Source organism: Aquila chrysaetos, chromosome 25 (assembly GCF_900496995.4).
Source record: "Aquila chrysaetos chrysaetos chromosome 25, bAquChr1.4, whole genome shotgun sequence".
In the NCBI taxonomy this organism is placed as follows: Eukaryota; Metazoa; Chordata; class Aves; order Accipitriformes; family Accipitridae; genus Aquila; species Aquila chrysaetos.
Genome location: NC_044028.1, coordinates 12567846 through 12582916, shown reverse-complemented (window position 1 = coordinate 12582916; position 15071 = coordinate 12567846). Strand labels below are relative to the sequence as shown.

The 15071-nt window shown below is 38.6% G+C and overlaps 1 protein-coding gene across 6 annotated transcripts in view; it reads right to left on the bottom strand.

Moving 5' to 3' along the window:
• Positions 1-15071, bottom strand: part of LOC115335953 — a 106097-nt gene that overhangs the window by 19012 nt on the left and 72014 nt on the right. For 5 of the 6 annotated variants that reach the window (XM_041120334.1, XM_030002337.2, XM_041120335.1 and 2 more), the window contains 12 exons: positions 14608-14757; positions 14033-14149; positions 12060-12233; positions 11130-11337; positions 9711-9877; positions 8226-8338; positions 6507-6588; positions 5743-5880; positions 4847-5009; positions 2934-3055; positions 1403-1543; positions 242-355 (listed from right to left, as the gene is read on the bottom strand). In XM_041120334.1, coding sequence (XP_040976268.1) covers positions 242-355; positions 1403-1543; positions 2934-3055; positions 4847-5009; positions 5743-5880; positions 6507-6588; positions 8226-8338; positions 9711-9877; positions 11130-11337; positions 12060-12233; positions 14033-14149; positions 14608-14757 — 1689 coding nt within the window. The remainder of the gene's footprint in view (positions 1-241; positions 356-1402; positions 1544-2933; positions 3056-4846; positions 5010-5742; positions 5881-6506; positions 6589-8225; positions 8339-9710; positions 9878-11129; positions 11338-12059; positions 12234-14032; positions 14150-14607; positions 14758-15071) is intronic. The other variant, XM_041120333.1, reaches the window with a different exon arrangement.

Below are 15071 nucleotides of genomic sequence, written 5' to 3'. Positions count from 1 at the left end.
TACCAAGAAACCTAAGGGGTTGATGATTCTGTCCTGAGGGAAAGCTGCATCCCAAATACAAACATATCTGGCAACATGAAACACAGTTCTTCAGAGGTTTTCTTTTTCTTCCTCTGAGACATGAAAAGGTTAACTTCAGGTAAAAGGTTTTCATATGATAACAAGCGCAGAAAAAATTCAGTGAGACTCAAACCCCGAAATTTAGCTACAGCCATCCCTTCAGAGACTCAAAGACTCATACCTGACCTGAAGAGAGTGTCATACAGCCATCCCAGGCAGTGATGTTCACCTTTGATTTATCCTCGAGGGTCAGTCGGATGTCAGCGGGCTGCCCACCATTCCCTGTTAGCTGCAGCTGAAACCAGAAGAGAAGGATTTGTCCAGTGAAGCAAGACTAGGGCTAGCAGAAGAGCCTGCAGGGTGATCTAGCAGAATAATCTCCACTCAGTGGAGAAAAAAAGAAACACAATTAAAACTGCAACAGAACAATGTTAAACTCTATGTGCCCTGGAAGCTCAGGGCCTTAAACACACAGGGGAAACTGCGCTTTTACAACTGAGGCAACAGAAGTCATTCTATTATCTTCTCTGGAAGCTGCATTGGGTCAATCATGCATAGCAATTGACACCAGTGGAATAATGACACTACAAGAGAATTTATTCCTCTAAATATGACGCTTGAGACATATTGACTACTTAGTGAAAACAACCTGAGAGCACTCTGTAGCACCACTATGAGTACCAAAAAGACTCCAGATGAACAAACAGAACACTGCAGTTTGTGCAGCTTATTATTGAGCAGAAAGTCTTCAGCCTCAGCAACTGGAGTGTCTTGGCCCACGCAGTGCATTTTCAGACAGAAAATATTCTGTAGTCTTTGATCATGAAGTATGATTTGTGGAGTTCTTCCTCTTTTTCCCCATATATGCTTTGCAAGTGCACCTCACAGTTGTATTCTAAAGCCTTTCTAGTCTCGCACGTTTTCACACTTGTGTTGCAATTTCCTATATAGTCCAAAAATTTAGGTTTGTGCTGCATGGGTATCGAAGGATTCCTGTTTGGGGGTTGTTTTTTTTTTTGTGGAATAGGAGTTTGTTTATGACTTTCTGGACAAAATTTGCCTCACTTTTATTGCTGGGCTGGCTCCTGTACACTTCTGGCTTCTTGCCATCCAAAACGGGTCAATGCTAAAATTGCAAGACAGATACTGTCAGCTAGCAACAGTTATGCTTAGAAAAGGAAACAATGCTGGTAGTTTGGACACAAGGAGATAATAGCACTTGGTGCTCTTTACATTTTTCAGGCTGATAATCTGGTTCTGCAATTCTTTGAGATGAAAGGCACGCTAACAGTAAATATAGTATTACAGCTTTGTATTTTGCAGCCCTTTCTCTTGATCTCACCTGCTGGTTGTACTTTCTGCCTCTTCTTTCTGACAGGGAATGGACTTCCAGTTGCTTCAGAGTGTAATTAAAGGGGTGGGCAACAGTGGCTCTGTAGTTCATACGGTCTCTTCCAAACTTCAGAGATGACGACACTGATATCTGATCCATATCAACAGATGTAAAAGGAACTTGTGAAATAAAACACCTCTCACATACTGAACTCAAACATACACCCAGTAAGACTTCCCAGTACCTTTTCCTCAGACGAATTATGTGCATAATAGTCCTTTTTGAAGTAGTAAGGCAAATCAATGTTCAAATGAGGACATTCTTGCTACTTGGATTTCCTATATGACACAGCTGAAAGTAGAACTCTTTTCTGTATTTTACTAAAATCATGAACCATACTTAAGTTTTATGAGGCTTAAGTTTGGTCTCATATTTAGGCACTGTAGGCTCCGCTGCCGCAGAGCGCTTAGATGCAGCTTGCAAAGTTGAAGCACAAGAAAAAACATTTGCAGAATCAGGAACTAAATTCTGTAATGCTGCTGGGAGGAAAATATTTTTGTGGCAATTTAAATAGTGTTGGTATTTAAGTCATTGTGGTAATTTAAGTAGTAGTACAAAAATACATTCTGTACAACTTCTAAAGTAAATTTTGGAATTTTAGAACTTTTTAAAGAAACTAAGAATTCTAATCCTTTTTGCAGGCAGATTTGTGTTTGTATATGGTAACATTTTACACATTGCCTTTTATCTTTACTTTATTCAGAAAATAATGTAATACTCAGCCAAGGTGCTGCATTTCAGATGCACATATAAAGATAGCACAGTTAGTTGCAAGTCAGTAAGCTTCCCCATTTAACCACATTTGAAAATCAACTTACCCAAAGTTCTCCTAGTTCTGTGGGTTTTACTATCTATATTTTTAAAAATTAATGCTGACTTACTTCAAGAAAATAAAAGCTGGTTTAAACTGTGCCAAAGTTGTCATTCTTACTAATAAATAGGAGAACAAAAGAATGAAATACAAAAGAGCTTCAATTGAATCAGTAATGCTGAAAATACTAAGCACAGGTATGCGTCACACTTCTATGTGGGTAAACATAGCACATATCCATGCAACAGGTAGGTGGTTCATCCTTTTCAACCTTGCACTAATGCTCACACTTACTCATTTGTTTTAGATTTTATTTCTTTCCCCCTAAGCTGCTTTAAACATGATGTTTGTGCTATTGTTTCCATCTACTCTCAAAAATTGTCCTAGAGCCTATCCAGTGCTCTGAACGATATGCATTTCATTGCCTTTGGTTATGCTGCAAGCTGTGGGGTTACTGCAAACAAAAAAATAGTATGGCCTGAAAATGCGTCCAACAAGAATATCAGCTGTTCATCTTCCATAGTCATAGCCTTTTATACATCCAAGAAGGAGGAAAGTTTGCCTCCTACTTGAATTCCCTGGCTTGCTTAATGTCTTTAAAAAAAAAAAAAAAAAGAACCACTTGACATTCTTGTAATTCTGACATTTATTTGCTCTGGGCTGTTGTACCTGGTCCTTTTCATTCCAAATGACAGTAAGATCATCCCGGTGACTGCGTGCTGAATGCTTCACATATAAGTTGACCCTGGCATGCCATGGGAAAGGGATGGAGAGAGGATGGAAAAGTTCCACTACAAGGAAAAAAAGCAAGTAAGTTTTCCCTATACAAGGCATAGGACATATTCTCCCACAGGTAGCAGGGCAACAGTTGGTTCCCAGAGAAAACACGGTCTTTGCTCAAACACACACGTGCACCTGCCCAACAGCCACAATGACTTTAGCGTACTGATTTCTGCTGAATATGAAGAAAAGTAAGGGAAAACAGGCATCCTCTATTTACCAGCAAAACAGTAATTACCTCCAATAATCAAAAGATCAATACCTACACCCAAAGCAAATTCCAGCAAGAACAGCCAGGAAAGTTATCTTTATGAAGCTGAGATGACCCTACACTGGAATAGTAACAGCTTACAACTCTCAAACAAGTAAGTGCAGTTATTTTCTCTATTTTCAGATAACATAGCCTCAACATAAGGGTTTACCACCTCAGGGTAGTGCCAGCGTCACCAGTGCTCCCTGCAGTACCCAGTGCAGTAGAGTAACAGAATTTATTACGGTTTCTGAAAAAAGCCTCAGAAATGTGTGGCAATAAAGTAACAAAAAAAAATATTACATCCAGGAGGGACAAAAACATACAAAGGAAGAAGAATACAGAAAAATAAACAAAAATTAACTTGAAATGTTTTTGCTCTCCAAATTCAAAGTGATACCTGGGCAACATTTAGAAAAAAATGTTATCTGTGAGATGTGTCTCTTTATACCTCTAGCGCAGTGACTGAAGGACAAATCTGAAACGTAGGTCACCTCAAAACCCTTTCCTTCGCTCAACTGTGGGAGATCTGCATTTAGGTACCCACTTCATAGTGAGCAACCTGACCGCTGGACTACTGGGTATTTGAGGCTTAATATTCCTCAAGCTACATGTGCACTTGTGGATCTGGGGGCATTTCTGGCTAGCAAGTCCAGGTGTACACCTCACACATGTGGCAACCTCACAGCGTAGTAAGACTACAGATCCTATAAAGCTCCTCCTCAGCGCCTTGACTCCTCCTGGAAGGAAATACATACGTTTGTTTTCCAGTACTTTCCAAGTGGATCCTTAAGTCATAAAATTACAGAACCAAGACCCTGATCTACACTGCAGAGTGTACAACTGCTCATACTACATGTACTCTCCCCTCTCTCCCACCAAAGTTGGTTGTGTTTGTGAAAAAAATGAAACATTCACTGGCACAGAACTATGGAACTATTTTATTCAAAATGGAACCATCAGGAAGAATAGAGGGAGAGCCCCGCACACTGGGATTTCTCATTCAAATCACTGCTCTGAATGAAACCAAATGCAGATGTGAACCACAGTCAGCCACCTCCCAGCTAAGTATCCTAGCACCTTGGCTAGAATGAAAGTAACCGCAATACTTTTAACTATCTTCTCTGTTTACAAATGGTATTTAGTCCAAAACTAGTTCCTAGGTTTCCTTTGCTTTTCATTAAATATTTAAAATATTCAAAAGCAAATATAAAAATAAAACCAAAGGTTTCATTTAATCCAGAACACTTCTGAAATTTGTTGTAAAATAACAACAGACATTTTAACTTGTTAATGACTTTCCACTCTGGCCAAACTTTTCCCTGGAACTACTGGAGTTTATTTAAGCTTTACATTCCATATCCACAAAGCAAAAATAAGTGTTCTGAAGTGGATGTTTCTAACAGCCAGACTTATAATGAATTTAAAGCAATTAAGATCTTGGAAGGCCTGGATTGAAACCATTTGAATATGCATTTTGAAATCGGATTTATGTGGTTTAGTTTATTTTATAGTCTGCTATCAACACTGGCAAAAGACTTGAGAAACCTACCCTGAACATCATGGCCTCCAGGCAACTTTGGGAAGAGTCCAGTGTAAGCGCCTGTTAGCTTTATCTCTTTGCCATCCCACAGAGCAATGTGCCTCAGCATACGTGTTCTGTTGCCTTTTTGGTAAACCGTCATAAACACAAGCTGCCTTGGAAGAATTTTTAACTAAAAATGAAAGAGGGGAAACATATTAAATCCCAAGTTCTCTGAAAAGTTAAAAACCTAAGTGTGCAATTTTGATACTGTAAAGTCCTGTGGAATCTAGCTTTAGAAACTTGTTTATAAAAGGTCTAGAACAATGATAAACTAAAGCCCACTGCTTTTGTATAAGCAGCTATTAATTTATACCTGACTTCATTTCTACAGCAAGTCATCTTCTCACATAATGGAACATACATGAACAACTGAGTATCCCCTTTACAACAGTCTTTGCTTACTGTATGTTTTGATTTTCTATCTCTCCTTTATCTCGCTGAATAATTCTTACAACATCAAGAGCCCCACTATTACAGAATAAATCCAGCAGATAGCACAAAAAATAATAGCTATTTGTGACATCTTTTCTTCCTTATTTAGAAAAAGAAATGTGTGGTACCTGTGTAATAAGAATTGGCAATTGCTCAGTTTATAACATATTATTTTTCTTATTTCTTATATATGTGCTCCATCTATAGGAGCAAACAAATATAAATCAAACAACAGTTTGTACCATTGGACACCCAACTAATTTACAGTTAAATGTTTGCTCATGCTACTGGAGAAATCAAGGGCAAAACACCTCATAGCAGCTGGAGATGTATTTGACCTTCACTGTTTGGCAGCCAGCATCCTGAGTGCCATACTCTAGAAACAGGGCAGTCACAGCTTGCCTTTTGCTGTCTGAGTTGATGATACCAACCTGGGACATTGTCTGTATTATTTCAATGACATTAGTGTAGCTGGTTCCAGTGAAAGTTAGCTTAGCTGTAACATTGAAATCCCTTTTTTCCATACTGAGGTAGAGTTTGCCTTTTGCTTCAGTCATATCATAATTTACCTTTTCAAGTTTCCATTAAATGTAAAAAAAAAAAAAAAAAGAGAGAGAGAGAGAGAGAAAGAGAAAATAAACTTAAATATTGTGTTTGCATTCTTCACACGGTATGTTATATTATGGTCCCCAGGACCTAAGAGAGATCTGGTTTTCCCTTATGTTCACATTATGGAAGGCACAGCTACAGAATAACATAGACTGAACAACATGCATAAGAAATTAGTCTTTATGTGAGCAGGAGTAACTGTGCTGCGTTTGACTGACAAATAACCCCTTTCATCTTCCTTCCTTATCCTTGCTGTTGTGTATTTCTGCACTGCAAACAGCCAATATCCAGAATTGCTTTCTGCCCAGTCTCTCTTTTCTTAGTAGCCAGAATAATTACAAACATTCATGAGAGGAGTCTACCAGAAGTCATAATTAATGCAGATGCACGGAAGTAGACTCGAATGGAATGAATCCTTCCTTTCCAGTGGGTTGGGATTGTTAGCATCTTTGAAAACGTGAACAACCACAACAACAACAAAAAGGTCAGAGATACTAGTACTAGAAATAATGCAGTTTGACTCCTAAAATATTAGACAAGTCTAATTTGTAGTGATGTATGTGACAGACAACTTGTAGATAGTTACCTTAGAAGACAGTTCGGCTGCACCGGGGAAGTACTGTAGAAAGACGGGATGCGTCTGGAGTGCTTTTATATTCAACTCTTCACTAAAGGGAAGAAATGTACTTTTGTTCAACAATATTTCAGGAAGTCCACTCTCACTGACAGCACAAGTTCATCTAAGTAATCTCTGAGTCTGCCACAGCTTTTAGAGTTACAAATTGCAATACCTTCCACTGAATGCTTACCCACCTAACATTTTTTGATGCATACAAAGGTAAAGGAGACCAAACAGTAGTGCAATCTCTGACCTCAGTGAAAAATCTGCATATGCATCCCAGGGACAGAATGTGGCCCACTGAATCAGAAATTACTTTGGCTAGTAATTTACTAGCCATAGTAAAAGGATCAGCTTTTTAAAAATGAGATAGGTATTTTGGAATCTGACTTTGCAAGCATTATCATGGTTTCCAGACTTAGAATTTACAATTCTTAGAGAGTTTAACAGAACTTAGAAGACTTTTCAGTGCAAAGGTCTTTTGCTAGAAATTTAAGAAATATCTGAAATATCCCAAGGCTGAAAATATTACACCTCTTAAACACCCTCAAAAGCCTACAGTTTTGTTTATACACCATACCAGATATTTCTCTTTAGACACTGTGCTGGTTTTGGCTGAGGTAGAGTTAATTTTCTTCATAGTAGCATGGGGCTATGTTTTGGATTTGTGCTGAAAACAGTGTTGATTGATAACACAGGGATGTTTTAGCTATTGCTGAGCAGTGCTCACACAGAGCCAAGGCCTTTTCTGCTTCTCACCCCACCCCAGCGAGGAGGCTGGGGGGGCACAAGGAGTTGGAGGGGACACAGCCGGGACAGCTGACCCCAACTGACCCAAGGGATATTCCAGCTGGGAGAAGAAGAAGGAAAGGGGTGATGTTCAGAGTGATGGCGTTTGTCTTCCCAAGTAACCGTTACACATGATGGAGCCCGGCTTTCCTGAGATGGCTGAATACCTGCCTGCCCACGGGAAGTGAATGAATTCCTTGTTTTGCTTTGCTTGCATGCATGGCTTTTGCTTTACTTATTAAACTGTCTTTATCTCAGCCCACGGGTTTTCTCACTTTTCCTCTTCCAATTCTCTCCCCCATCCCACCCGGGGGGGGGAGTGAGTGAGTGTCTGTGTGGTGCTTAGTTGCTGGCTGGGCTTAAACCACAACAGACACTGATTATCAGACTTTACTTCTGAAGTAAACAATTATTCTATTCATTCTTAATTTCTTTAAAGAACTTTGAAAATTTTTAGAAGACAGAAAAAACCCAGAGAAATTAGCACAGCAGATACAGCCATACTGATACCAACTTAGAAAACTGAGTGAGTGTCCATAATTTTACAAGGTTCAACTGTGCCAAAACAATTTAATAAGATTTTATCAGTTATGTCAAGTTAAGGTATATTTTTAAGCACTTGTCTGGCTCAGACCAAGAGTTTTCTGGATTATTTCGCTGTCTGCTACTTCAGTGCTGTGGGGGCAGGCAAAAAGACAAGCATGCCTCAAGCTGTGAGGAGGGGAATCTTTCTGCAGACCTTCATTAACTTCCTGAGGTATACAGACTGTTCGGTGTCACTTTATCAAACATTTTTTATTTATTTCACCAGTGCTTTGGTGACTAAACCAATAACTTCTTCCATGGAATCATAGTGGCCGAATGACATTTTTACAGTGTTCAGAATAACCCTTTTACCCTTGCTGGTCCTTTTTCCTACTGATGGTAAAGGAGAAGTTTGTGTTTTGTCCATAGGTCAGCCTCAGAGCTCCTTCAATTTCATTTTCGGTCAGGATTTCTTGAATTGTCACCTGTGGAGGGGTGTGCAAGTAAACAAATTACATACCATAGCTTCTACCCAGCATCTCACCTAAACTGAGCACAATCTCTTTACTGACTTAAAGCCATTATCTGGACTGAAGTTTATCTTCCAGACAGGCCTTCTAGATGCTTTCTAGACCTAAACCAAAAGCATCGAGATGTCTTCCTTTTCTGATGTATGTTTCCATAGCTACTCATTTGCATTATTGACAAATATTAGCCTTACTTTCAATGTACCCTCATCTGGTTTAAGTTTAGAGACACTGGTTCTTATTTATGTCTTGTCTTCTCCACTCTTCTTTTTTGTATACTGTAAAGAAACAGCCTTTCCTTCTTTTGTTGATGAAACAGATGGAGCTCCACAAATCTTTTTACCCCAGGGTATTTTCTTCCTCCCACAGCTGCTAGCTCATCTACAGCTTTATCCTGAAACTGCTAAAGAATCCCTCTGGGGAAGATGAACACCATCTCCCACACTTAAATAACAACACATGTTGTGTTTGCCAAAGCCTGTGGGAACAGAGGCCCATGATTACACTCATACCTTATACATTAATAATACACCTAAAGAATTACCATCTCTGTTTTTCTTTTTTTCACTCAAACATTTATAGGATAAAAGACATTTCACTAAAGATTAAGGGGGAAGAAGAGGATATATCTAATACCTTTTAATAAAATGTTAGCATTAAATATTCCCTTGAAACACTGACACTTACTATGCAGGTTTAATATTGAACTAACATCTATTTTCAGAGAAGTCTACCTTTAATCTTGTATCCTAGCTACATATCCTCTTACTTGAAGAGAAGGTGATGGATGACTTGGATGTGCTGTTCTGTGTACTACCCTCCAACAGGGAAGGAGACATTTCAACTAATACTTCTTTCTCCCAAGGGATGAGCAGGTACAGCCTTTGCTGATCTTATCAAGTAGTTTGGAATACAAATCTATTTCTGTTTATTCAACACTGAAATATTTTAGGTATCTATGCTACAAATGGTTTAACCAAGCCAAGGAATTCTCTAGGTATGAAGGACAACTGTTTTCTACCAAAAGTCCTTTCTACTTTAGTAAGCCCTATCAGCTAGGAAGTGACAGTATATGAGTGCCTTCCTGAAATGATTAATCCTGAAATTGGGGATTTCAGGTACCTGCTGAGCTTCCTCAGAAACAGACCATTAGCTGTGTACTTAAGTTAAACAAGGATTCAGATAAACTGGGCCAAGTACCTCTCATCTGCACTTGTATAAACCTGGAGTAATTTCACTGAGGCCACTGGAATTGCTCTGGATTCATGCTACTGTAAAACTCAGATGACACCTCTAATCAAAGCACAACAAAAGATCTACAGTTTGTTACCTTAAGAAAGAAGGGAATTCCCAGATGATGGAGAAATGATATTGAATGCTTCACCTCTGCCATGAATTCAAATATACCACAGAGTTGAAAGTCTGTGTCAACATCCATAGTCACAGTTATATCTTTGTCATCATATTGGATTTCACAGATAGTCTTGGCTTTGGTTTCTAGCAAGAACAAAACAGTGCCATTTTGAGGGGCTCATTTTCAAGGTATTTCAGGGCTGCATGAATAAAATCAATCCAGCCAGCTTTTGGTTTTGGGTTAAGACTTTCATCACGACAAAGTCATCCATCCAGGATGACAAGAGCTTTGGCCTGTGGTTGGAGGACTGCAGAGTTTTTTGGATGTCCTTGAACATACAATGTCTTGAGTTAACAGAGCTTGTGTACCCATGTACAAGTGTTAAGTAACAAGTCAATTCCCAACAGTAATGTTGTTTTGCAGCTAGAGCTGACTAGCTTATATAGCCAACTGTAGCACTTGGCAGATAGTGGCCACTTCTAGAGAAGAGCTCTGAGCTGGTTTGACCTTCAGTAACTCCTTCAGTTCCAGCTACAGCAGACAAACACTGCTCAAACAACATGACTTAAAGACTTTTCCCCCACTTCCCTACCAGCTTTTCATATTTGAAAAAGAAAGTACAGACTGCCAAGAGATAAAAATGAGATGACAGATGTGAAACCCCAAAACTCTTTACGGAGATGACAAAATCACAAGACATGTATGCAACCATACAGCAACCACTCTGGTGGCTATCCTGAAAGCCGCCTGTTGTCCTGTTGCTTTTTCCAGAATGGGTGAAAGGAGATAGTGCCACTAACAGTAGTATTGATTCAGTGCCTGCTAACCTCAATAATTCCTACTTTTTGGTGCTCTCACAGTTGTTGGGGTTTTTTTCCAACATGAATATACTCCCATGTGGGCATTGAAGGTACTTGCCCACAATATAAATCAGTAGTTGAGGGATATGCAAATAGGATTTATGTCAGGGCAAGTTTTGAGGACAGATTGGCTTATTCAGGATGGGTCTGTCTCCCCTCCACAGTTCAAACAGCAAAAGCCATTTAGAATTATTTTCAAAGCCCACTGTAAACTACACTGGAATTCACATTTTTTGTGCTCTGTAACGAGGTTTTTTGTGTGATATTGGAATCTTATTTTAGGCAGCTAAGTATCTTGGGGATCACCTGTTTTACCAGGTGGTGTACCACATGAGATCTTTCCTGGAATTAAAACAGATGTAACTAATAACAGATGCAGTTTAAGAATGACAATTTTACTGAGATACAAGAAAAATCCCCTTTTTAGGTACTATGAGCAAATCTTAGTCAGTTTGTAGCTGTTGAAGGAATAGTTGAAACATCCTCAAAGAGCTATTATATAACAAGAAACCTGCAAGGAATGGCAGGTACCTACCTGATTTCCGTAAACTGAGAATCAAGTTGATTGCCTTAGGGTAGCCAGATGCCTGTAGTGCCTCACTACTGTGTATGCTTTGGCAAAAGATATCCACTTGGTGACCTACATAATAGGAGTTTATTATGTATGTGATTGATGTTTCTCCAGCTGCAATGTGCACGTATCTTTCCTGAGTAGTGTTTCTCCCTTGAAAAACCACATCTATCTAAAAAATGACATGTAGATATAAGTTCTTGAAACAACAATTAAATACTATTTAATTTTAAAACAGAAGACAAATGGAAGTGAAAGGAAGTTCTCTCTAGTCTATAGAAGTTCTCTCTAGTCTATTCTTATGTAAAAAATCTATCCATTAACAAAAAAATCTTAGCCTTTCATTAATCATCTATGACTTTCCAGTATGAAGTCCATTCAACTGAATGAATTTCAAACCACACCAGCCTCATTGATTTATTACAAACTTTCATTAGGTTCTCTTTTATCCCACAAAAACATGACTCCCTTCATATAAAGGATCCTTGATCCATGCTTTCTACCAATGTTTACCAGATAGTAGGTACTCCAATACTTCCCCGAAAAGTACTTAAAGAAGTACTTCTTTAAGTAAAAAATTCCTGTTAAAGAACACAGGAGCAATATTCCAATTCCTGATGCAACGTGCTGAAACTATTCTCCTGTAGAGTTACAATATCAACAATACACACTGTACTAACACTGGTCACAATGGAATAATCTGGTCCAGAAAGCAGTCATAAAGAAATTTTCTATTTCAGTAGTTCAGGTTTTAGCCATCCATAGATTTTAAATATCAGAAAATCTCAGCTTCCATCCTGTACCTTGCAAAAACAGTAGTTTTCATTCAACCCACAGGCTATTACATTATAATAAAGGACAATAATTTTAATGCAAAAAACCCCAAAAACCTACCTGTAAAGATGATGGGACTCTGGCTTCTAGCAGCCATGGCCAATTATGATGGAAATTCCCAGTTATGTTGGTATTTGTTTCAAACTCCTGGATTTGTCCTTTGAGAACTGTTAGGTGAGCACCATAATGCACTTTCATGCTAAAGCTCTTGATCACTTTCAGGTTCAAGATAGCCTGTGTGCAACAAAGGTAAATTGTGAAAAGGCAGCTTTATAAAAGGTAAAGCTCCTGTTAGTCAGGGTTCTTTCTTTGGTTCAGGCAGTATCATCTCAGAGATGTGTCAAAAAAATTAATCTTGTATAATTTTATAACACAACATAATTACAGATGTTGACAGATACAGATATTCAACATATTAACACGTATTCTCCAGTATGGCAATGCCTTAATGCTATTCAAGCAGTTACATGATTAGTAAAGAGTAAGTGTTGTGCTGTAGGCTTGTGTACCTCAGAGAAAAAAAATATGCCAGGTAGTCAGAGTCTGGGAGGAAAATACCATTTGGAATGTAAACTGGGAAGTCATATCAGTACTCACTTCTGTCTGGTCTATACAAGGTACGCTGCAGATCTATCACACAGACTAGGCATGTCAGCTAAAATGCATTGGCCTCCTTGTGCTGCAAGCTCAGCTGTGGCTTGCTTTGTTCACGCATTGGGAGCCACCCTCCAACCTCTTATTCCTATGAAACTTTCTGGTCCAGCAAGCTATTCTCCCAACCCCTCAAGAACAAACAGAGCTTCTGGACTCCCCTCCACCCTGAACTTTAGGGAAAAAAAAAAACAAAGACAGAGAGGAAGAGAGCAGGAAGGAGAGGGAGGAGGGAGAGAAAGAATATAAATGTTTTTAAAACACAAGCAGGCAGTATGACCCATGTATATTGGGATAACACCCAAATTCAGGAAAATCTTATTCTATGAGAAGCATAAGCAGCAATATGCTTTTCCATCTCCACTCTCCACCTAGACAGATAACACCTTCCCCAACTTCCTTTCACTTCTGATGGGTTACAGAACTCAGGAGTACAATCAGCGTGGCAAGAAAAGTAACTGATTTGTTACCTGCCCATTACAGGGTGACATTTCATTTTACCACCACCACACTTCTCTGCCTCATCTTATCCCAGCTCTTTCCAAGATAGTCCTTGTATGCACAGATACAGACTTCAGATGTATCAGACCATTCATTTTGGACAAAAAAAAATACGGTTTGCACATCCTGCAATGCACTTTCATGATGAATACTCCACCATACTTCAAATTACATATTGAAGGATGGAAGACACTGCTGCTCTCTCTGGAAACTAAATTAAAGGCAAGGTAGACCCACTTAAGTAGAGTATAGGTAAAAAAGAGCACTGGGTCTAGAAATAAATAAATGAGAATGAAAGTTGAGGTGGTGTGACAATGCAGACTCCTTCATTCAGAAGGATACTTTATTGAAGGTTAGATTGTATTTTAAAATGTTAAGAACGATCTTTCCCACTTGTGTCTGCAACATTAGGTAGATCGTTTATGGTGTGGTTTGCTCCACTTGGGCTATATTTTGTAGCAATAAGCTTTTTCTCCTGTATAAACCTTGAATTTTAAGTAAAGTAGTATTATGAAGCAACTTTGAAATCTGTGCTATGATCTTATGCAAGATGGCATAACAGAATAGAAAAGATTACAAAGATGCCAAAGTTAACAACTGAAAGAGTACAATTCTACCCTCCTTGACAGAGAGACAAAAATTTCACCTAAATAGCAAATGCATAAAGTCATAGAATCATAGAATCATTTAGGTTGGAAAAGACCTTTAAGATCATCGAGTCCAACTGTCAACCCAACACCACCATGCCCACTAAACCACGTCCTGAAAGTCACATGTATACCCTCTGTTCTTTGCCATCTGACTTCTACAGCTACTGCTTCCATCATGGCGTGATTTCAGGCTGGATTCATGTCTCTTCCTGTCATTGTCTGATAACTTACCTGCAACTCAATCCTGTCTTTTATTTGCAAAGTCTTCAGTGCCTCTATGTTATGAGTAAATTGGTAGTTAAGAGACAAAACATCCAATTTCTGGACAAAGCTCAGTTCTTCTGTAACCTGTTCAGTCCAAATAAAATATGACAAAAGTTAACTGTGGCACATCTCTGATACTGAGACCACTCTGATTAACTGTAATTATTGTACTAAATATGTATTAGAGTAAAATTATGAAAACTATGAAAAACTTATAGTGAAGAATTGTCTAATTTTTTTATGTGTCACAACTTTGTACTGTAATAGGGAAGATACTTGATAAGAAAGGTTTGATACAGTTTGCAAACAGGAGTCATGGATCATTGCTGATGTCAAATTTGTGCTAGAAGTGATTGCACAGGAGTGGCTGAAAGATATTGCCTTCATTTAATTAAAGCCTTTAAAACCAAACCAGCCTCTGCAGAGTATTCCTATAAGGGCCTCGTGCACAGCTATTTCAAATGGAGAAACGATATTTACCAAGTCAATTAGCTCCCTTTAACCTCTATTTCACATCTTATTAATATGGAGGAGACACTTACTTGCTTGCTGTTCACACAGAAGTGAATAAGTCTTTTATAGAAGTCGCTGTTTTTTTCTGATATCACATCAACCAACATTCTCATAGGAATGCCAATGTCAGCAGCTCCTTGAATGTTATGCGTTAGCACTGCATCTAACTCTTGTCTTTCCTGTTAATATTGCACAGCATATATAGCAAAGCATGTGTAGAACCCAAAGCTTGCTGCAATACACAGCTCAAAACAGAAATTCAGCAAATCTGCCTGTCCTATATTTAATACTAATTAAAACCAATTGTATTGAACTTAGGAAGTTACACTGCGAAAAAGAAAAAAAATCAACCCTAACATATAGGATTAAAAAAATACATATTTCAGCTAAGAGGGAAAAAGGTGCAAATGTTTCTCTCTGGTGGCAAAGAAGCCCCACTAGCTATCTGTTTCTCTACAGCACAGAAATACGCAGAAATTACCAGTTACAGCAT